This window comes from Camponotus vicinus, unplaced genomic scaffold, assembly GCF_025532165.1.
Source record: "Camponotus vicinus isolate PSW18456_S1 unplaced genomic scaffold, iyCamVici1.0 SCAF_8, whole genome shotgun sequence".
In the NCBI taxonomy this organism is placed as follows: Eukaryota; Metazoa; Arthropoda; class Insecta; order Hymenoptera; family Formicidae; genus Camponotus; species Camponotus vicinus.
In genome coordinates, this window is record NW_028141980.1 from 8,428,743 (window position 1) to 8,452,988 (window position 24,246).

Below are 24,246 nucleotides of genomic sequence, written 5' to 3' on the forward strand. Positions count from 1 at the left end.
AAAAGTGCGTGTCTGTATTTTTAAATAGTCTGAACTCGAGCCAAATTAATCAGAGTCGGTTCGCTAGAAAATATTTTAGACATGATTTCTGAAACTGAAGTGGGCGAGAAGTTCGCGCGAATAAACTGCGTCGCTATTTTCTAAACTGCGTGTATTTATACCGATATTCTTAAAATCTATGTGTACACATGATAGTACGATATCTTCGACATCCTAACCTTGAAGACAAACCCGTTTTATTAATAGTATTACAGAATCTGTCTAGCTATTCGTTAATCAAACCCTCTTAATTTTAGCTAGAAGCTTTCAATTCATAATATTTATCTTCTCGATTTTTGTACTTTATTTAATTATCTTTAAATTAATTTTTGAACTTTTTTTCAATCATGTTTATTTCATATAATCTTATCTTCATTTGATGATTTTGATAATTTTTGATGATAAATTAATATTTATTATATTAGTAGTTGTTTATTTTTGTATCGTATATAACGTAGAATTTTTGTTGACAATAACAACAGAAATGATGTAATTTCTATGCAATATAAATAGGATTTTTATTTTACGCGATTTTATTTAAAAATCTAAGAATTCTTTTAATGTTTCAAATCTAATGGAAACACTAGTCGTGCGCAGAGTTTTTTTTAGATAATTTCTAAAAGTTCGATTTTATCTTTCGTTGTTCGCGATCGAAGCGAGTGAAAACATTTCGTGAAAAAGAAAACTTTTTAAAATCAAATGGATTTAAACAATCAATATAATTATATAGAGACTCTCTTTTTTATCTCCTATCTAAAGTGCAAATTCTTTTTTCTCATCTCTTATCATTCTTCATAGAAGAGACTTTTGACTTCACGCATGAATGTGTTTAGTCGCATCTGGTTATCATCATTCCAATATATATTAGTATCTCTGTTTAGAAAAATGCCAACTATTGAGTGGTCAATATTAGACCGATATCTCGAGCAGACCTACATCGGGTTAGCGTCGCGGCGCGTTTCGCAATTTCTATGTGTGTCAAGGTACGAGAACAGGCGGCGCGGTTCACCGCGTGGAAAATACGGTGCTCGCACTGGGTTCCCCATAAAAACATTTCTCGATGAACGGACAAATTCTCCCCTTCATTAAGAAAACAACATTGAAGCTCGATTGGCGCATTCTGATTAAGTGCGAGAGAATTTACGTAATACCGCCAGTGGTGGCTCTCCTCTTCTTCTTCCTCCCACCTGTACATCTCGCTTCGTCTCTCTCTATTTCTATTTCGTTCACGATCACGCGTGCGAGTTACGCTAATCGTGCCTCTCTTCGTCGCTCCGTTTTCTGATCGCTCTCGGAGAGTCGCCTTTCGAGAGAGGAGGATGAATCGTTCTCAGAGCGAGCTCACCATCGCTCCCTGATATTTTTAGTGCGACGAGAGAGTATTTGGCGGGGCGCAGCGAGGTTCGCCTCCTTCTCGTCGTCGTCGTCGTCATCGTCGTCTCCCTGACCGTTGTCGTGGTCGCAGTTTGGTCGCCTTCCTCGACGTATCGTTCTCTCGCGCGAATCGGCGTATTCTCGCGCCCTTCTGTAGAGTGATGCACCTGTGTAGAGAATTGTTTCGTCAGCCTCGGTGGTGTCTTCGAGCGGCTGCGGCAGCCGCTCCTCTTGTACAACTCAGCCGCCAAAGTTTGAGCTAAGCTCGCCTCTCTTAGAGACAATCTTTCAAGTGTTCGATCGACGATCTTCTGACAAATCGATTCTTCAGTTTCGCGATTCGGTCGCACCTTGAAGCTGTTATAAATGTTCATATTCGCACCGCGCGACAACATGTCGACCTCCCGGCAAGGCTCAACCTCGCGACGAAATCGCTACGGGCGCTCGTCCACCACGACGAGCGTCACGCAGCTGCTGAGTGATTCCTGCACGAGTCTCCTGCAGAAACTGACCACACGAGTGCGCGGAACGTCTGCGCTCAACGATAGATTGCCCAACATCGGCCATAACATCAACCGATTCGGAAACACGCGGAGCCGCTTGGAGGACAAGTATAATACGATTTTGGATAAGTATTCCAGCAAGAAACCTGCCGACGATTTGGAGCAGAATGTTCGCGGTTATTCGCGGAAGGAGCGCGATCACAGCTATTACCATCGAGAAGACAGTCCGTTCGTACGCGATGACAAGACCCTGGAGCCCTCGGTGAGCCGCAGCGTCATCAAGAGTCCCACCAGCGTGCTTCTCAGCGAGAAGGCTTACCCCTACGTGAGTTCTGCGATCAGTAGAGAACCCAGACGAGAGAAAACACCTGCCTACGGCCGTATGGATCGTACGCAGATCCTGCTGAGCTCGGACGCTTATCGTCGCTACGGCAGACACAAGTCCGGACACGCGGAAACGCGCAGTCGGAAAGTTAGACTGCATCGAAACGGTAAGAGCGAGCAACTGGAAACCAACTCGACGTCTCTAAGATTAACCCGACCTATCAAGATCGAGCCTTTCGTGGACGGCGAGGAAGTTGCGATAGACCCGGACAAGACACCAATCGCCAATACGGACAATGAGAACGTCGCCATAAATATCGCATCGACGGAGGAGGATCCAGCGATCTCGGATAGGGCGGCCAAGCGGAAGGAGATTCAGAGTTTGATCCTGAAATATGCCGCCATGGAGGATACTTACAGCCAATTAGCGTCTGGAAAACAAGCGACGAATGCACGTCCCAGCACGACTGACCTCATCGCCCACAAGTACAGGAAGAGCAATCATTGTAACAATCAGAAGGACAACGCGTCCAAGAGCACGGTAGCCACGAACACGATTAGCGAGATGGCCGCGATCTACCGCGCGATCGTAAGTTGTCGAACCACGTGGCCCGGATTTCCGCAAAAGCGGCGTCTCGTTTTAAGCAAAGCGTTGCCGCTGTTGTCTTGCCTTTCTCATTCACATGCCTGTGTATGCGTGTGTATATCTGTGTGTGTATGAGTATGCACAAGTGCAAACTTCTTTCCTCTCACTTGTCTGCGTTGAATGGTCTATTAACCGAGCAACCATGCCTCTTCGATAAGCTAAGAAACTGCACGAACGCCAATGTTTGCCGTGAGAGTACTTTGAAATCTCTGGGATACTTGCCCGATCCATCTTATCAACAATACGATATAATCTCTGTTGTCGATTCGAAAATCAAAAGTTTCATGAATAAGATGCGCAATATTTAATTCACTTATCTGATGATTTAATGGATCGGACAACATTTCCTCAACACGATGACTCGATATTCAAGACTGACGCTTTGTACCAATCGGAGATTAGATTTTAGTATGATTCTCGCATTAAAAGTATGACACGCGAATATATTTAAAAAAAATGATGCATTCATTTCGATGATCTTTTATGACGTGTCCAAGATTACGAGAGAGTACACGCGGTTCTATTCTTCGGATACCTTTCGTTTTATTCTGTCGCACGTAGAAGTGACCAGCGAGTTCGGTTCGCGCGTGTTTGTGCTTTCGATAAGGTAGGGTCGAAACGCCGATCGTCAACAGTCCGTGGCAACGGTCGCGCCCCATGAGGATCGAGAATCTAAAGATAAATCTAATCGATCATCGTGGAGCAACCGTTCGCCGAAACGAGCACGTAAGTACTTGATTGACGGAGTTTCTCTCTCTTTCTATCAAGCAATTAACAAATTTAATAAAGCTATATATACCATCTCCGAACGTGTTAGATGAAAGGTAACGTGTCACGAGCACTTCGAAGAAGCTGTCCAGTCTCGTTCGTGTAAATTTGTCTCTTTCCTTTTTCTTTTTTTTTTTCGTTTTTCTTTTTTTGCCACATTTATTTATCCTCCGTCGAGATTGGATAAACGTGTAGATAAACATTTCGTTCGCAGAATAATCGTCGATCAAACGTAGTAGAGATGCATTATGTAATATATATAATATATATGTAATATCTCTCTCATTGAAGCCGACGTGTGTACCTTATCGCGAATTGTACATGTATATAACGCATATGATTCTCTCTCTGCTTTTCTCTATCTGTCTACATATACATATATAATATCTATATATACATTTAAGAATGTGTATTCGTGGTCGTACGAAGTGCTCTGACCTGTAGAGCGTGTGTTGAGACGGCTCCTTCAAAAGGCACGCTATACCAGGTCTAACACGAGTATAACGAGTATAGGCGAGCGAGATTAAAATAAAAAAAAATAAAAAAAAAATGAAAAAGTAATTAAAATAGAAAAACCCGACTGCCCCGTAAAAAAACTAATGCAAAAAAAAAACGGACAAAATACTGAAAAACGTAAAGAGTAACGAAAAAAAAAAAAAAAAAAGAATACATAATTATATGCGCTTTGTGCCGATGGTAAATTCGTAACCGCAACTTTCTGACTTGGCAAACCATTTTGCCCTCTCCCCTTTCTCTCTGATTGTTGGGTTACCATCTCCGTTGTAATGGAATGGAATGGAACGCGGAATGGAAACACACACGACGGAATGGATGTGGCACACACGACGGATGATCGGTCACGGTCTCGGACTCGGTTGGCGTCTCTCTGTCTTTCTCTCTCTCACAATGACGATGGGTGATGACGGCGCGAACGGTGTTATCCTACCCTCCTCTACCCCCACCGACACACTCGTACGTTCGTCCCGTGCTTACACACGTGTTCTCTGCCGCGTGTTACACGGGTCTCGCCACCGGGATTCCGCGGTGGTGGGTGGTGGTGGCGGTGGATGACACATACGGCGGTGCGATCGGTTGACGACGTGGCTTGGATACATCTTCCTCGGCCCCCCATTGCCTGGACATGGACGATGCGACCATCGGCGATCATCGGCGACCGCTCAACGCTCCGGATACACTCCACTACCGGCGCGACCACGTCTCACCACGTTACCGAATCGGGCCGACGCGAACACGGGGGTACCGAATTGGGTCCACTCACTTGGCACGCGCCGATTCCGATACCGCCGGCCCGAATAGAGCCCACGACCGCCCTCCGTCGAGGACGACGAAGACGGCCACCTTGTATACCAATCCGGCGACATCCTGGCAAATAGATGTTCGTGATTATATAAATACACTCATTGTAGTAGATTTAAGCAAGTCTCAGGTCGATTATAATTGATCGATCGGTATCTACGGTATCTGCCCCTACTATCTTTCTCTGTCTCTGTCTCTCTCTCTCTCTCTCTCTCTTTCTCTCTCTGTCTCTCTCGCTCTCTTTCTCTTTCTTTCTCTCTCTTTCACTTTTCTCCGCCTAATCTATAAAGGCATTATATATTATATGAAATATCAACACCACGACAAAAGTAACACAGTTTACGCGTTAATCACATTTTGTCAATGTTCTCGCTGTTCAACATACGCGTACACGTGCATATGTAGATATATGCCACATATAGTGAAGAACATTCATTCGCGTATTAAGATATACATTTGTATAGACACGGTTAGCGCGATTTTTCTCTAACTAGATTCTGCTCCGTCGATTTTTCCGAGTCATTTTTCCGCCAATACGCGGGAATACGCGAAAAAATAATAGTCTCTCTTTTTGTCTGTCTGCTTACTTGTACGATTTATTTCAGAAAGATAATATAGTCGTCACGTCTCTAGCACGATAGGAAGCTCGTCAGCTCGATGATGATTATCGAGAAATAGCCGCAAAAGACTTTTCTTCTCGTTCCTTTCGCTGACGAATTGCATCATCTCGCGATTCCCTCAAGCGCGAGGGAGACAGAGAGTCGGAGGAAGGGAGTAGAAATAATTTTAAAAAAAAGAAAAGAAAAGAAAAACCAGATCGCTTGCGCTATCTCCTCGATACGTCTTCCTCGGGACGACGTGTTTCCCCTCTTATGATACTCAGACGTGCGCGCGAGGACATCCGGCATTCACTTTCGCACTTTGAAACGAGGTTTCGTTTTTCTCGCGCGAGATCTCTTTAATTAATTTAGTAATGTCTGTGTACGCATCGTAAACAATGAAAGAAGAGCGCAAGTTCTCTTTCGCCTCGATCGACAGTGAATGTCATGTCCCACGCGTTCGTCGAAACTATCAGGTTGCTATCTACCCCCCGGTCACAGGGATCTTTTAGGCGAGCAGTATTCCGATCGATATTGTTTGAAACTCTACGATAACATTCTTCGTTTATTCATTATTCCGTTTATCATCGTCAATCGCGACATACACGATTAATAAATAATGCACCGATCGGCCGAGCGTCCGCGCGGAGGAGTCTCACCCGCGTTTCTTCCCCTTCTTCTCTTTTTTTTTTCTCTTTTTTTTTCTTTAAACGACGGTTTTCCCTGGAGCGGGGAGAATCTCGTCTCCCCCCCTAAAGATCGACGGACGAGAAGGTACCCTTTGCCTGTCCGGTCAACGTCGGACGTGGACTCTCCGCGACGGTCGCGAAGCCTGTACCCGCCGAGTATTTACCCTAATTTTTGCATTGCAGATAAAGTACTGGCCACCCTAGGAGAGGGTACTTTTGGAAAAGTTGTCAAGGTTAAGGATTTGCAAATGTAAGTGCCAGCTCAGCTTAAGTACGTAAGATAAAGTCTATCTCGTGCGTGTTTGTCAGCACAGCTTTTTCTATGTTTGATCTCCACGTCTAATCTGACCGTCTATTTATTTCTATACGCTATTCGCCTCTCTTTCTCTTTCGCGATTGCCATTCCGGATCTGTCTCTCTTTCCGCGCGTCATTTCATCGCTTTGCGTTGAGGAAAAGCCTCCAAATGCGCGTGTTGCGACGATTCGTCGCGAGTGTTGCTGGCGGCAAGAGCAGAAATAGCTATCCCGCACTGTCACACAAAATGACGCGCGAGTGGTCGCAATAATAGGATGGCCTTGCACTTTGTTTTACGGGCCGAGCGTATTTCACGACGGGACCGCGAATTTTATCTCTTCTCTCTAGCGAAATATGTAAAATTATGGGCGAAATGCCTGGATAATTGCAAATATTTTATCCACCCGCTTTATTCTCATGGGATGCTGGATTTCAAGCGATGACGACACACGTACATTTAGATATCATTATCATTATGCAATAAATATTGTAGGGATCACGTGATGGCTCTAAAGATCATCAAGAACGTGGAAAAGTACAGAGAAGCGGCAAAATTGGAGATAAACGCTCTTGAGAAGATCGCCGGCAAGGATCCGGAAGGCCAACAGTTGGTATCCTTATTGTACTTATCGTCCTTATTTTACTCGTTTTTAAATAGTTTTGACAAAAGAAAGTTACGCAGCTACTTTCTTTTTAACTTGTTTGTTCAGATCTATGCAAGCGAGAGGATATCTTTTTACAATTTAAATTATATAAATAAGATGATCATGTATAATTATTGGATGATTAATTATTATCAATCATTTTAGCTTGTGCGTGAAAATGCTTGACTGGTTCAATTATCATGGGCATATGTGTATCGCGTTTGAAATGTTGGGTCTGAGTGTTTTCGATTTTTTGGTAAGTATCCAACTTTGAATATTGACATTGAAATTTTGCGGATGAATCTGAGAGTTTTGACAAAATTATATCTGTTACAGAGGGACAACTGTTATCAGCCGTATCCATTGGAGCATGTCAGGCACATGGGCTATCAACTTTGTTACGCTGTCAAGTTTTTGCACGACAACAAACTCACGCATACGGATCTCAAGCCGGAGAACATTCTATTCGTCGATTCGGATTACGATAGTACATATAATAATAAAAAGGTGTGCTATTATCAGTAATAGGGTATTGAGATTATTATTGTCGGTCGAATCTTAAAATTTAGTGTTTAGGGTAAATTTCTATTCTAAAGTGTGTCAAAAAAAGCTCTTTCTTTTCAAGCGGAGGGATATGAGACGTGTGAAACGAACTGACATCAGACTCATCGACTTTGGTAGCGCCACTTTCGATCACGAACATCATAGTACGATCGTAAGCACGAGACATTATAGAGCACCCGAAGTAATTCTAGGTACCTCTCTTTTAAGATTCTCTTGATCTTGATTAAATGTACATTATATATATTATTACGTACAAATTAATCTTTCTCTATTTTGCAGAATTGGGTTGGTCTCAACCATGCGATGTCTGGTCCATCGGTTGCATTTTGTTTGAGTTATACCTGGGCATCACGTTATTCCAGACACATGATAATCGCGAGCATCTGGCGATGATGGAGCGCATACTTGGCACGATACCGCATCGCATGGCCCGCAAAACTAAAACTAAGTACTTTTATCACGGCAAACTGGATTGGGACGACAAGAGTTCGGCCGGCAGATACGTCCGAGATAACTGCAAGCCATTGCACGTTAGTATTTTAATTCAACTTGAATTAAGCATTAAAATTGAATTTGTACATTGAAGATTAGAGTTTCATCAATGGGAATATGAAAAGATTTTGAAAATGTCGATTAAAATTTATTCAATTAGCGAATTATCGAATCTCCAGTCATTACGTGTTCATTCAGATATTACATTAATGTGTAATTCAATATAAAATAATCTCAAAACAATATACGTTTTTTTGTTATAGCGTTATATGCTATCCGATGACGAAGAACATCGTCAATTGTTCGATCTCGTTCAAAGAATGCTCGAGTACGAACCCGCGCAACGCATCACTCTAAAGGATGCATTGACGCATCAGTTTTTCGATGCCCTGCCGGCGTCACAGAGATTGCCTGATCCACGAGCGGCTGGTGACTCCCAACAGCCGCACGAACGATCACACTCACTCTCTCGATGAAGCTAGGAAAGGGACCGACCTCCATGCTGGACAGACACTCCACTTTCAACGACACTACTGCCCTACATTTTTGTTCTGGTATCATTAGTTTTCATGAAAACATGTCTCTTTCGTAGCAACGAAGCCCGATGATGAAATAAGTTGTGAGCATTAAACCGCTAAAGAATAGCACTTATATGTATAAGTATGTATGTGTATGTATGTATACGCGTACGCACGCGTGTATAGATACCGATCATTGGGTTTCCTCACAATTTTTGATCCTTGCACTCGATATAACTTGGATCTATAAGTAAAAAGGACAGTAGTGCACGGTTGTGACGTGGAACTTGGACTTAATTCGAGTGCATTCAATGACGACTATTTCAGCGAAGATTTCATCGCTGATAATTACGTCTGTTTGTTTTTATCGCGATTATCAAGCATCGAAATGGCGACAACACGTAGTCCCCGTTACTGGCGTGGATAGGCCAGTGTGTCTGCTCAGTGTAACGTAACAGAGTCCCGCAATTTTTTAAATGCTCTTCTGTACATTTGTGTCTCTTAAATTTATTACCATGTTAATATGCGACAAAAATGTTTCGAGTATAAAGATCACTTTTGGGTCCGCAGTTTATAATATACTATTCGTTATAAATTGACGACCACGGACGTGTTCTAGCCGTAAGTAAAACGGTATCCTATAGCGATATAGTTTTAAACAGTAAAATTGATTAGAATCGAACGAAAGCGAGCGAACGAAAGGACGAGAAAGAGAGTGTATGAGTAACAATCACCAATTTCATCGTTGTGAATTATATACATCTTAAAGCATAAGAATACATAATTATGTCTTAGAAAATGTTCTCTCAACGATTCTTTTTTTTCTTTTTTTTTCGTATTCGCATATGAAGCCCACTTGAAGTTTAAGAGCGTCGTGGAAAATTTTTCTTTGTCACATATTTATATTGATTCATCATGCTATAGCGATCTTTAAGTTGTTGGCCTAATAAAACTAAATTTTATCGATATTTTATATTCTATAATATATCATATATTTCACGAAGATTTAATTCAAATCGAAAAACATATTGTGAATATTACAGAAATATTGATGTGTATCGCACATGCGAAGACCATCCCGTCCCCACTTCTTTTCGTCATATTTCATTTGCACAACCTGTATAAGTTTTGTTTGATCTTAGTTGTATTATATCTGCGAAATGAAGAATGTTATATACCTGCTGCTCATGTTAAACGAGATATATCTACTTCTGCAAGAGAGCGATATTCCGAGTAGCAATAAATACACTTCTTTCAAACCAGCGATGTTTATTTGTTCAACCAGAAAATCAATTCTTGTTACATTTATATCTTTAAATAATTCTGCTTCGCTCCTTTGAATTTTATCGCCGTGATATTTTGCGTAATTTCTCTTCTTCCTTTATATTTTTTTATTATAAATTAATTACATATTTTACTTAGTACGCGATACTTGAAATAAAATAAGCCCGATCAACAGGCTTTGAGGAAACAAGCGAAATTTGTCTCCCACGAACGTTTGTGTAGTCTTCTTTTGTGGACCCAAGGTAATTGTGTGCAAAAAAAAAATAAGTTAATCCAATTAACGGGGATAATTACAGCTTAGGCCACGCGTAAATCGGTGGTATGGACGATTTATAATTCGTGTCGTACAATTGCGCCTTGATGAAACTCTCGCAATCTTTAGGCTGCGGATGGACAGTCGCAAGGCCTAAAAAAAGAAGAAGCATTTTCGCATGAAACATATACACACGTGTTTGTACAACAATATTTTTACTCACAGTTCTCGTAGGCATATTTCATGAGCGCGCACGCTATATTCAACGAGCATTTCTGTATATCCTGCAACGGTGGATAAATATTTCCGCTATCCAAGTCTGTTTGCGTTACCATCTCGGCGAGAGTCGACGCGGCGATGAGGAAAGTCTCTTCAGGAATGGTGCGCATACCGGCGCATATCACGGCTAGCGCGATGCCAGGGAAGATGTAGCTATTGTTACCCTGACCAGGATAAAAGGTCTTATCGTTGTACGTCACCGGCGGGAAAGGCGAACCACTCGCAAAAATGCATCTTCCCTATATAATTAAAACGATAATTGATTAAATATTCAGAAATACCTACTGAAAAATTACATATTTCTCAGCTTTGCATATATATTTTAAGGTCCTGTTTTTCTCTTATAATCATATCAATTATGATGAATTTAAAAAATCATGTTTATCTTTTTTCTTATAAAATAAATTACTTTTTTCAAGTTTTTTTGTTTGATAAAATTTACATTTGTATAATATAGATCATAAATAGGTAAAATATACTAATTCTATTTTTTTTTCTCTTGCATTGAATACGTACAATTCAATCTGCATGAATCTATTTCCGGTAAAAATAGACTTTACGACATAATTAATATCCTATTGATCCACGAAGAGTCTTCGATATATTTTACGATTCTATTAAATCAGAATTGTGTCTTAAAAAATATAGAAAAAAATGTTTTAAGAACAATTTCCTGGGCGAGAATATATACGTAATCATTTTCTGACCTCCGTAGCAATGTACGCTTCTTCAGCTGTACATTCCGCCTTGCTCGTTGGATTACTCAGAGCAAAGATGATAGGGGTTTCGTTGTTTCGCGCCATCTCCTTCAATATCTCCGTTGTGAAGGCACCCCGGATAGCGGCCGCGCCGATGATGACTGACGGTTTGGCGGTCTTGACGACATCCAGTAAGGTGCCGATTGGTTTGTCATCACGAGCAAAGTGCAATTTATGCTCCGTCAGCCCACCCTTTGGACGATCTTTCACCAATAGCCCTTTCGAGTCCACCATCCAAATTTTACTTTTAGCTTCCTCCTCGGTCACTCCTTCCTTCTTCATCGCCATCACACACAACGCTGCGATACCTAACGACGCCTGCAAACAGTTTATGATTATAAATCACACATCATTCCTTTGCTTCTTTTTATATTGGCTTAAATGCTTCGACGCACCTCTCCGGCGCCCTGAAACACGATCGTGTTCTCCGAGAGTTTCTTTTGTGTGATGCGAAGCGACGCCAATAATCCGGCGACAGCGACAGAGGCGGTTCCTTGAATGTCATCATTGAAGGTACAATAGTCGTCGCGATACTTCTGGAGTAGTCTGAATGCGTTAAAATTGCCGAAATCCTCAAACTGGATCAATGTATTCGGGCCATATCGCTTCACAACAGCCTCCATGAATTCGTCCAAAAAGTCATCGTAGTCTTTGCCGGTGACGCGCTTGTGTCTGTGGCCAATATACAAGGGATCGTCCAATAACGACTGCAAGAAGAGATGGAGAACGATGGTCGAAGCACATGAATTTTTTAAATTAAAAGTCACATTAAATACATACATATTGCTCATTGACGAAGAGCAACAAGACAAGAATATTCTGAGTCGTCTATAGCATTCAAAAGTGCAACATGTTTTCACACACCTGGGTATTGGTACCGACATCCAGGGTGATAGGCAGACACTGATGAGGTTTGATGCCGGCTAACGCGGTGTACAATGACAACTTCCCGACCGGGATACCCATGCCATGCGCGCCCAGATCGCCCAGTCCCAATATCCTCTCGCCATCCGTGACGACGATCGCCCGTACATCGTGTTCGGGCCAGTTCTTCAGGACATCGTAGACGTGTCCTCGATCGTGGATGCTCACGAAGAGGCCACGGGGCCTTCGATAGACCAGACCGAACTTCTGACACGCCAGGCCTACAGTTGGCGTGTACACCAGCGGCATCATTTTACCTACGTCCTCTGCCAACAAACGGTAGAAGAGTTTCTCGTTTCTGTCCTAGGAGGAACAAGACTCTATGTAAGAATCAACGTGAGAGATGAACAGGGGGATCTGATTAAACCGGAGACCGGGAGATCCATAATAGGCGGATCTCCGATCCGAAGCGATACAGTTGCCACGTTTCAGCGGTATGTACCAGTAGGCCTATGAGATATATGTATTTCGAGAGATCGTCCGTGTAACGTTCCAGATTAAGACGGCAGAGCTCCAGCTGTTCATCTTGGGTTTTCACAGCCGCTGGTAGGAGACCGTGTACACCAAGCATCTGCCTTTCCTCGATGGTGAACGCCATACCCTGTAACGCAGCGATTGTTTAATTATGTTTGAGGAAAAGAAAAGTTGAGTCAAAACTCACATCGCGAGTATCATTTATATTTTAATTCGTATTAGAGTCTCTTGCTCTTTCTGAAGATCGAAAAAAATTAATCGAATGCCTCTCTCGGATATGTTAAATATATATATTTCGGTTCGATCTCGCGTTGCTATTATCGGAGTATATTTTTATAGCGGGAGATTGCATTTTTAATACTCACACGCGACACGCACGTGCCGTTATCGCAAACTCTTTTTCTCATAGTATCACGTGAATCAGAAAGATTAAGAACGAGTCAATTTAGCCAGAGAAACAAATTTGCTCTGCGATTTATCTTCAATTCTAATTTTTTGCCCCGACAACTTTGACTCTGACCGCAATTAAAAAAGAACTGACACTGCTGATTGTACAATCCTAGCGTGGGTGAAAGGTGATCTGCTGATCGTCGTTCCACCTCGGTTTTTACAAACTGAATTGGTCAATGTACGTGCGTGTATCACGATAAATTCCGGTGAAGATTGGAGTGATTTAAGTACCTATGTGTGTACAAAAGAGAGAGAGCACATATATGTACCCTCAGGACTTGTATGATCTCATTCACTTGCAAGGATACTCTTATAATGCCTGTGGCAATATAATTATATCTAATATAGAATCTGGTATAGATATTATTATACAAAGATAAATCAAGATAAATCTCGCAAAATTAAAAAAGAAAATTAATTATACATGCATGGAACGATATAAATCGTGACTGAATCCTGATTAACGCGTGTATACATATGTGTCTATCTTTGTATATATTTATATATTTATATGTATATATTTTTTATTTATTTAATAATTAATTTAATAATTAATTTTAATAATGATTTAATAATTAATTTAATTATAACTATAGACACATAATATGTATACACACATAACTATCGACACATGATGATATAATTATATCCTAGAGGGATATTTGTAATGCTTTTTAAAGTGAATGTTGAGCTGTGCCAAGTAATCTTTAAACTATCAATCGCGATCATACGATCGCCGTCAATGCGTTGCAATTATTTCCATCATTAAAATTTAACAGATGCATTTCAAATACAACCTTGTAGAGATTGCTAGCACAAACGTTGATTTGTGTCTGTTCTATCGTTTAATTTAATAGTGGAATATATTACATATATGAAATCATAATTACAACTTTAAAAAAAAAATAATAAACGGCAGCCACAGAATTAAAAGTTTGAAAAAAAATCAAACACTATAATTCTTATTCATATTTGAGAATATCTTTCCAAAGTCTCTAATACTAATGAGCAAGATTAATTGCGAAATTAGCAATTGCAAGCGTAATAATAATGCAAATTCGTAAAAATCGCGTAATGATGTAATGGGTATTAGTGAAACTTCAATATTGAAGAAAAATGTAATTTACAAGGCAACTCATTATCCGGCTGACTTATCTGACTGCGGTTGACGAACCGCATTGTTTGGCGATGATTCTATTATTTCCAACCACCGGAAAAGTTCAACGAGTTTATGCATAATATTATTCAAGGAGTGATAAACCGGTTCGTTCTAGCAACGATAACTACAATCTTTACCTCCCGGTTATTATTTTTCAATTTTAAATAGTTTCAATTTTAAATATTTTCAATTTTAAATTTTTCAATTTTAAAGTATTATAAAACTATGAAATAAAGGAAGTTTTTTGATATGAAAATGAAAGTTTTAAACTTAGATATTTTCTTGATTTCTCTCTTTAATGATTTCTAAAATTAAAATTCTTTAAAATATATCGCTATAAATTGACTTTCATATATAATATTATAAGAAGCATTTTAAAATATTACTAATTGAAACAGTAACTGTTATTAATTATTTCTTTCAATTAAATTTCACTAATTTACAATATTATACATACTTATAATTGAAATCGTCAGTGACTCAACAATTTGTTTTTCAACGATACGTGATTTCAACGACTGATTTTAAAGTAAAGAATAGAGAGATATACTGATTGTGAGATAAAAATATTCTCTGCATTCTTTTTGCTATTTATGGACTTATACATAAATCATTTTAAATCTATATATATGTATACGTTCTCTCACACAACTAAAATGTTTGATCATTAAAATGCGACCAGTTTACAGAATAGTCTGCAAATATATCTGTTACATTCGCGAATTATTTGGATATAAGAAAAAATAGGAAAAATAACAATTTTTGCATGTTTCAAAAATGTTTAAAAAAAAATGTTGCAATTTTTTATTCGTCCAAATGTACTCTATTTTCGATAACATGTACACACGTTGTCAGACACATATACAGATGGTGAGCTTAAGGTGCCGTATGATAACGTATCGCAAACGTAGCAACACCCTTACTCTTCTCTTGACATAAAATTAACCTTGGAAGAATGAGAGATCTCTAGAGATAAAACATGTATTTAATTATTTTTTTGTCTTTCAATGTGTTGCACGAAATACATTACTCTCAACTTTTTCTTATAACGTATATACAACGGGGTATTGCCATCTTTAAAAAATTATCCTTTCTAAAACGACATTGGTCGAACATTAAGGCGAATTTAATTCGATGGAGAGAGGTCAGCGTACGCGATCAGCCTGTACTTTTCCACTATGTGTGTGGAGATTCGTCTCTCTATCTGTACATTAATCATATTTTAAAACGAAGACCAACTAAGATGATAAAGAAAATACTTTGCTCTAAAATAAAAGAGGATTTTTCTTCGTGCTATTTTTTTTAATTTCGAGTGAGACAAAATGTAAATATACAATATGATTTAATCCTATAAATTATAAATTACGTGAAAAGGCCATTATATGCATTATTGCTGAAAACTTTCAAATTCTATAAACGATATATTATAATTTAAAGAGAAACAAAAATATATGTAGAGATACTTCTCTTACATAATATGTATAAAGGTAATATATTTACACTTTAATATTAACGGTATTTTCATAATTAAATTATTTTAATTATGAAATACACTTTGAGCTTGTTATTTTGATGCTAATTTGAATATGTGTTATAAGTTTCTTTAATAGATATAATCTTTGCGGTATGTTTATATCTAGCTGAGTAAGCTGATAATAATGCTGACAAGGCTATTTGCAAAGATGCGTTTCAGTATTTTCTCAGAAATACCTCGTTATTAAACAAGGTAAATTATACTCGTCACGTTTTTACATTAATTATGCAAAATATACAGAGATCTCTCATAGTTTTATTTATAATTTGATTATTTTTCTTATTTCTTTCTCTTATTCTTTAACGTCATAATGGATAATTACTATTATGTGCTATGTAATTAATTTTATAAAATTTTATTAATTAGTCAAATTTGGAAAAAACAGACAAGATGACAAAATAAGACACAAATTCTATAACAAAAATTAATCCGCATTGATCGAATCAGTTTTATATAAAATACAAACTCTCATTCTTCAATAATAGGGAATAAATAAAAATAATAAATATATAAATAATAAATAAAAATAAATTTAAGTTTATGTTTTAATACACAGAACCTAATTTCTTATAGTTATTTAAAATAAAAATAAAATGATTAATAAAATTTAATATGTGAGACTGATATATCTTTGGTGCATCAAGACGCGTCGATTTAAAATGAAAGTCGGGACGAAAAAAAAAATTCGATCGTCGTGCGAAGAAAAAAAATCGCAAATTTCGAGGCGGAATCGCGGAATCGGCGGTGCAAGTAAGAATACGGAGATACCCTTCCATCCAGAGCGAGCAGAGTCTCAGGAATGCGCGAGGCGCGATTCTGATCAGGGACGAGCGTCCACCAATCGGTCTCCATTTATCTCCGGCGCGCACTGTCACCCGATTACTTTTCCCAATCACGCGGGATTTTCGCATCCCGCGACAAAACAACCGACCGTGGAAACGGTTGCCGGGGTTCTTGACTCCCGTGACGGCGACCCTATGCACGGATCGATATACGCCGCCCTATTCTTGATTTCTTGAATATAAATTCACTCTTTCCCATGACCTACCGCAAGGATCGTGGCAAAAGGAGACCGATCAATGACGCTAAACAACGTGTCGCGCGTACGATTTAAAGACATCATTAAGCGCAGCCAAATTTCATTTTTCCTTGATTCTTTTACAAGCTTGCTGCGCGAAAAAAATTTCAGTTGATTTTACAAAAAATGGTCAAGTCGGATACTTTATACGTGAAAAAAATACTGAAATAATTTCTCATAATTTTTAAAAGCTATGTACAATTGAAAAGATATTATATTTCATAAAATCTGAGTGATTAATTTTTTTTTGCATAGAATCTCGAAAATTTAACAACAAATATTTATCCGTATTTTGACGAAGAGATCGAAGTGTTTCTCTCAGTTTCGCTGCTAGAATACTCGAAAGCGACAAAAACTTAGTGTCGAGATTTAGACTTTGTCTAATTATTTCGATTCGAAATTGAATAAGCCGACGAGAGAAAATTCAAAGGTGGAATTTCAGGAACGTATCAAGTTGCGAAGAATGCTCAACTATATCGAGCTCCAAGATTGCGCAAGCGTAGTCAGACATTACCACCGGTGGTTTGCAGAGTCATTTTGCATTTTATTATCGAATACATTTGCGTCACACGTAATTGTTGTTTTTAAGTTTAACTTCTGGAAAATATTCGTTTAGTGTAAATTATTGTATCGCTGATTATCGTAGTCTTGCTTATTGTCAGTTGATAGTTCATTCATAATCATACCACGAAATGATTACATCAGGATACATGTATTTAACATATAATTTAACTTTAAAATAACCTGGAATTATCTCTGAGAAATATCGAAGTTTATTTTATACTAGCTAATATAAAAAAAAAATCTAATTTCCTTTCCTGGTTCTTTTTACGCGATCAGCTATGTAAGTGAATCAATGAATGATAAATCAATATTTTAGACCAACAGGGATGACATACGTTTCACTATCGAAGGGATGGAACATATCTGCTTATCGATAGCAATGATGATGAAGATATCGTCTTTTTTTTATAAAATATATATGTCTTTTTTTAAATAAAAATTAAAAACGTTCATCGCTTTTCTGAATTTGCAATAAAAATTTCCACATCGTGCTAATTCAAGCCTCAGTTAAAACGGCTTCGTTGGCTGCTCGTATGGCAATTAATATGCGAACAATAAACATCACGAAGAGCAATTATCTTGCGACGACTATAGCAAACTATAGCATTTATTATGCGATACGCAACACACCTTGTTCAATTGCGGGTCCCTGATATGGTCGAGGCCGCGCAAAAGACCGGCGCAGAACGAGTCGCCGCTTCCTCGTTGGCCCAGCTGATCGCGCTCCACGCTCGACATGGTTGACGTTTTGCTCTTGCTGCAGTCGGGCTTACTACTGCTATGGATCCTGCGAACGAATGCCAGATATCTCAGAGAGAGTACGCGCGGACACATATACGCAACGCACCGTCGTTGGTAGGATAGAGAACGCGACAGTGACATGATGTGTGCGCGTCGGCGTGATCAAAGGGGAGAATAAAGAGCACCGCCGTATCTGTTAAAGGGGGCGACTTTCTCTCGTTTTTTTAATATTTTATTTACATTATTGATATCTTTTAATATTACATATTTAAAAAAACGCATTTTATTAATTCCAATCATGCTGACAATTATCTCAGCATTGAGTTATTTTTAATTTGACTGAGAAAAAAATATATATTATAAATATATATATTATATTTTATTAAATAATTATATTAAATATATTAGAAAATTAATTATATTAAATATTTATAATTATACATTTATAGACACACAAATCATTTGCATGCACAATTTCTCTTCTTTTTGTTTCTACCATTGAAATGTGTTTTATATAATATTGTACAATATAATTGCAATTTAATTTAATTTAATTAATTTATTTAATTTTATTTATTTAATTTACTTATTTAATTTTATTTATTTAGTTTTATTAATTTTATATTTTATAAATATAAATATTAAAGTAATTTTATAACAATATTATATAAAATTTTGAGATTCTCGTCTGGAATGTATTAATTAGTTATCGATTGATTATGCGAGGAAAAAAGCGAATTGATATCGAGTGCCAATACAAAATACGTGCCTGTAAAAGAGGCATGGTCTGGCGCACGCGCGTCTAGCATCGCGCGATCGCGCGTGTTGAGCATCTTTCGACAGACGATTGACGAATGTCTTTCATCAATCTTTAATCAATGATGAGACATGCAAATAATAATAAAAAATTAATTCTACAATTGTTAAAAACCATACGTCGGACAAAGTTCAAAGTTTAAAGAAACAGCCCAGCAAACACCAAGTAACAGTTATATAATTGTTAGTTATAATTTCCTACTCAACAATATAATTGTTATCTAACACATAACAGTTATATAACATGTAACAGTTATATTGTTGAGTAGGAAATTATAACTAACAGTTATATAACTGTTACTTGGTGTTTGCTGGGAGAATTCGAACTACATTTTTATTCTCTTACCTCGACTAGATCAAAGTTTAAAGTTTAATCGAATTACTCATGACTGTGCATTACTATTCCAATCAGTTAAAAAATTGTTGAAACATTATGTCATATATGTATACATACATCATATTATATGTATATTTTTGTAGTTATACAAAACTGAGAGAAATGAAGGGGAAATGATTAAGAAATATTCAGGAAAAATTAGAAGAAGCTGGAAAAACCCAAAAATATGAAATTTTCCGAAATATATGTAAGATAAGTAAAGAAAGGTGCCAACAAAGTAATTATTATATTGTAAGTAATTATTTTATATTATAGACAATGATGAAAGTAATCATTATATTACAGACAATGATATTTTATCTTTGATGATCCATGATTCCCAATGATATTTTATCTTTTATGAATCACTGTAGATTATCATGCATCGTTATAGATTAGTGTAAATATTTATCTAGTGTAAATATTAATACATTAAATAATAAATCTAATCCTATATTTATTTGTTTAAACTTCGATTAAGATCTGTTTGATATTTATATTAATAATAGAAACAATATATTATCTCTTACAACTAAACTGCTTATAATATTTAATATTAATTAATAGATAATTAATAAAAAAAATGTTTATCTGCGTAAACTAAAAACAGCTAAATCATCACATTAATTATATAATAGAGACAAAAGTTATTTTTTTCATTCATATATACATAATAAAAATTCATTTATAATCTGGCTTAGCAATATTTATACAAAATATTTATACTAATATCAAGTTTCACATCAAAATGAATCATCAACTATACGGCTCGCGCGTAACAACAAAAGAAATTATCTTCGAAACGAGCAAAATTTAATAAAAAAGAGAATGACGCAAGTATTTCGCACATTGCACGGATGATTGTTCGATGGAGATCGTGACGTATCGGTTTTACCTGATGCCGTTGGACAGCTGACGCTGACGACATGAGGTTTCAGCCTCAAGTTCCTGGATGATGTAACACAGGTCGTCTGATCAGCCTTGAAAGCCCGTCAGATAACCAAACGGTCTCAGAAATTGTCTCAAAGACATGCTCTATTATATAGACTAATTATAAGAACAATATACGACTCTCCGTATCTTATCTTCTGCGTCTACGAAGATGTCGTATCTTCTCTAATACGTATGTGTATCGCACGAATTTACTCTATCAGTTACTACAGAGTTATACTTGTTTCCTCTCAGCAGAAAATCGATCGATACGGTAGAAGTCGCTTATCGTTTTAGCGAGTTATCAATATGACACGCATATCAAACGCGTAATCGACGAAAACATGATTTCCACGCGATGACTAATTCCGATTGACATTGAACTTAAACTTTTCAATACTAATGCGCAACATCAGTCACAAAAATAAAGCGTGATATTTTTATAAAAAATTTAATAGTTTAATATTAACCTGAGAGATGCACATTACAAAATCAAAATATATTAAATTTCCAAAGATATTAAAAATTAAATTACTCTCTACATATTAGAGATTAAGAGTCTTTCTCTCTATCATATGTATTTTAAAGTAATAATGGAAAATTTTTCGTGAAGAGAACGCAGAAATAACAGATTTATCTTCTTTTAACTTCTAAATGATTTAATCTCAAGACGTGTCTAAATGACGCAATTTCCCTCAAGCCACTCGAAAATTAATTATTATGAAGGTTGTATAATTTAGAGAGAGCATTAAAAAAATATTTGTCATGTCTCGTTTTATTTGTGACTTAAATCAATAATAATCAAGATGTTGTTGACATTGTATGTATCAATTTCATTTAAAAATCAATCATACTCATGATCGTATATATTCGCAAAATGTAGTACTTTCCTATTTGTTTTAATATTTTTTTTATGGTGAAGCTACATATACATATATCAAATAAACATATATTTAAATAAAAAAAAATATATATATATATATATATATATATATATATTACATATTTTTTTGCTTTTAAGATGTGAAAAGCAAGAAATAACTAAGACTCTTGATCACAATCTCAGATATTTCTTTAATAAAATATATATATATATTGCTAAATTTATCTTATATACGTGATATTAGACGTATTTTAAGATATTGTTAATTGAAACAGTCACTATCACTAATTGATTCTTTTAGTAAGATTTCCCTGATTTGCAATGTTATAACTGAAATTATCAGTGACTATTCATTGATTTTTAATAATAATGTTGATTTAAGAAAATATAAAGAAAGATAGAAACGAAAACACATTTTATTGTTAGTCAAAAATTTGCCCCTATTTTCAACCTCAATTTTCTCACATTTGTAGATTTCAGAAAATTTCGATAAATTTAATTTATATCAAAATTGAGCTCTTATATTTGCTCCAAACAGTTTCTTATTTAGAGGTTTTAAAAAATGAGCTTTCGACAAAACTATAAATTAAATAGCTTCCAAAGAGAATGATCCAACAGAGCTTAACTTATTAATAATATTATCGAGATAATATAATCGAGATCGCGAAAGTAAAAGGAAAATTTCGACTGGAAAAGACTTACATTCTGCCGTTTTGATGATTAGCTTTCGAGTTTCCGTTGCCCATCGTTGACAGATTGACTGATTGTGAGACACTTAAGCGATTAATTGGATAGATTCACTTTGCAATCTATCTCGATCTCACGTATCGATAACGAATAATTCATCACCTTCCGTTAATTGGCCGCGCGAAAATAATGCCGTATTTTTCGATATAAGAAGTAAGTAAACAAATAAGATTTTTCTAATGTTAAGACACACAAGCCGCCAGCTTCTTTCCTCGTTGGTGAAATCAGAATGTTCCCGATTGCACCAGCAGATCGCGAATGCGAACGTCGAGAAGGAGAAGGATATGCTCGCTCGTCTCGATTCAGCTTTCGCTCTAATTAACTAGCCCGCTGTAATTCGACCACGAGAGAGAATCGTACATTCGATGAGATGGATGTATGTTAAGAATTCTTTTGAATGCGACCATTAAATTATCGACACGCGACGATTTTTGCGTTAATCGACTGAAATTTTTGCTATGAATAATGTAAGAACATTTATTATTCGCGTACTTACGCGCGTGCAAAATGTCCCGTGTCGTGTACGAAAAATGATGACTTTGCGCTACTGAAAAAAAAGAGGAACTCTTTTATGAAAAGAAAAATTTATTTACAATTTATGCTCATTGTATATATTTTACCTGAGAAGATACCTCGCCCGGGATCTTCTCCAGATCGCAACGAGCAAGCACTTTTTGACAGGCATTCATCGGTATTGATACATTTCATATTCTGAATTCTGAATATCGTCACTTAAACGTTTCTAGTGACAAACGAATAGCAATATCATAGCGTAAGACGAAAAAATTCTTATAAATGATTGACGTTTAATGTTTTGTGATATGAGGACTTTTCTACGTATAACATTTAACGAAGCAAATTTCTAGAGCAATAAAAACATTAGAAGTCGAAGTTTTTTCGCTATGAAAGAAATATTTACTTGTTTTATTGGTTATGCGAATTTTCCATAATCAATTAATTGTTCCAGAAAATATATATAAACGTACTCTAACAAATTTTCGTGCTAATTTAAACTTTTTCTTTAATTCGAAAAATTTTATTTTCTAAAGTACGATGGATATCGATAATTTCAGATGTAAATTATTTTTACGGATGAATCATTTTTATCTTAATTTTATTATATTTTTTTGTTTAAAAATGTAATTAATTTTAAATGAAATATATGTTGTATTTGGTCCTCTTTAAAGAAAAGGAAACTTATGAAAACCGACACCTTTATTGCGAAAGTTTTGTTCCCTACTTCTTTAATTATTTTTTAACGGCAAAGTGAACATGTAACAAAGTGAAAGTCATATTTATTATGATGATGTAGAAAGAGAAAGCGAAATAATGTTTACGTTTCCCTTCGTGTATAAAATCATTTGTCCTCAATTATAATTTATGCAAAAAAGAGTGAAAATTCAGAATAATAAAATGCATTGTTTAAATAGAAATAAGCTTCTTATATACAATTTTTGCTTTCGTCTCGTTTCTACATATGTTTTCGTGCCCAAACATCTCAAATATTTCAAAATACTATGCGATTTATTTATTATAAATATTTAGAAAATTGCTAAATAATAATATCAAGTTTATTGCCTATTTAAGATGCTAATTAAAAAACTCAATTTCTATATAAATTAAATCTATCGAAATTCTGTAGAATCAATAAACATATAAAAATTGAAATTGAAAAGAGGAGCAAAACTTCGACTTGTGAAGAGACACTCGTTTTTCGATCATTTTTTACTTATGTAATGATATGAATTTTCGAAAGAAGGCGATATGAAAGCATGTCGGACAAGAAGTCTTCAGAGTTCTCCCTCTCACATCAATGTAAATAACAGGTACCAGGTACCAGGTACCTGTGGCGAATTAAAAGAAAATTTGGCGAGAGTGTATTTCTGGCGGAAAAAGTCATTAGTATCGAAATCAAGCAAAACAGAGATGATGAGGTTCGAAAAAAATGGAACGGCAGGACACTGTCGTGAGCGCTAAAATAAATAGGAAGGGCTGGAATGGTCAACAACATACCCTGGTCCTATAAAAATCGTGACACAATATTATGTATGTTAGAAATCCGTTAATGATCCATTTATCACTAGGGGAGAACTTGCGAGCAGTGAAGCGCCGAATCTCGATCGAGTCGTTGGGGGAAGAGGGTTTAATTGCCGCTTACAGACCTCCAGCTTGGCTTTCATCTTTCGCATTATCTAGTCAAGTGTGATTATGCTTCATATTTGG

At 36.7% G+C, this 24,246-nt stretch overlaps 2 protein-coding genes across 9 annotated transcripts in view; one reads left to right on the forward strand and one right to left on the reverse strand.

The window, feature by feature from the left end:
• Nucleotides 1-10,035, forward strand: part of Doa (CDC like kinase darkener of apricot) — a 26,787-nt gene extending 16,752 nt beyond the window's left edge. Inside the window, exons 1-9 of one of the 5 annotated variants that reach the window (XM_083106548.1) lie at nucleotides 548-2,829; nucleotides 4,972-5,050; nucleotides 6,443-6,509; nucleotides 7,049-7,177; nucleotides 7,365-7,455; nucleotides 7,536-7,706; nucleotides 7,810-7,954; nucleotides 8,043-8,293; nucleotides 8,519-10,035. In XM_083106548.1, the coding sequence (XP_082962674.1) occupies nucleotides 1,780-2,829; nucleotides 4,972-5,050; nucleotides 6,443-6,509; nucleotides 7,049-7,177; nucleotides 7,365-7,455; nucleotides 7,536-7,706; nucleotides 7,810-7,954; nucleotides 8,043-8,293; nucleotides 8,519-8,731 (2,196 nt within the window). In that variant the 5' untranslated portion in view covers nucleotides 548-1,779 and the 3' untranslated portion in view covers nucleotides 8,732-10,035. Of the gene's footprint in view, nucleotides 1-547; nucleotides 2,830-4,971; nucleotides 5,051-6,442; nucleotides 6,510-7,048; nucleotides 7,178-7,364; nucleotides 7,456-7,535; nucleotides 7,707-7,809; nucleotides 7,955-8,042; nucleotides 8,294-8,518 lie in introns of those variants that run through there. The other 4 variants (XM_083106550.1, XM_083106549.1, XM_083106551.1 and 1 more) reach the window with 4 other exon arrangements.
• On the reverse strand, nucleotides 9,587-22,723 carry Men (NADP-dependent malic enzyme). Of its 4 annotated transcripts, none has more exons than XM_083106554.1 (9): nucleotides 22,644-22,723; nucleotides 22,520-22,567; nucleotides 18,161-18,317; nucleotides 12,714-12,872; nucleotides 12,212-12,574; nucleotides 11,743-12,054; nucleotides 11,297-11,665; nucleotides 10,534-10,828; nucleotides 9,587-10,463 (listed from the first exon to the last, which is right to left on the reverse strand). In XM_083106554.1, the coding sequence occupies exons 1-9, from the start codon at nucleotides 22,706-22,708 to the stop codon at nucleotides 10,348-10,350; spliced, it is 1,884 nt and encodes a 627-aa protein (XP_082962680.1). In that variant the 5' UTR covers nucleotides 22,709-22,723; the 3' UTR covers nucleotides 9,587-10,347. The 4 variants fall into 4 exon arrangements, with proteins under 4 accessions (XP_082962680.1, XP_082962679.1, XP_082962681.1 ...); XM_083106553.1 differs by having other exon boundaries at nucleotides 22,520-22,570; XM_083106555.1 differs by lacking the exons at nucleotides 22,520-22,567; nucleotides 22,644-22,723 and adding an exon at nucleotides 21,979-22,127.
• Between the last annotated feature and the right edge of the window lie 1,523 nt (nucleotides 22,724-24,246).

Coding starts and splice junctions, on each gene's coding strand:
- Men (XM_083106553.1), bottom strand. CDS start 22,708: ATGCCTGTCAAAAAGTGCTTGCTCGTTGCGATCTGGAGAAGATCCCGG. Junction 12,055..12,211: donor ATGTCGGTACCAATACCCAG/GTGTGTGAAAAC, acceptor CTCTTCTTGCAG/TCGTTATTGGACGATCCCTT. Junction 10,464..10,533: donor GAAATATGCCTACGAGAACT/GTGAGTAAAAAT, acceptor TTCTTTTTTTAG/GCCTTGCGACTGTCCATCCG.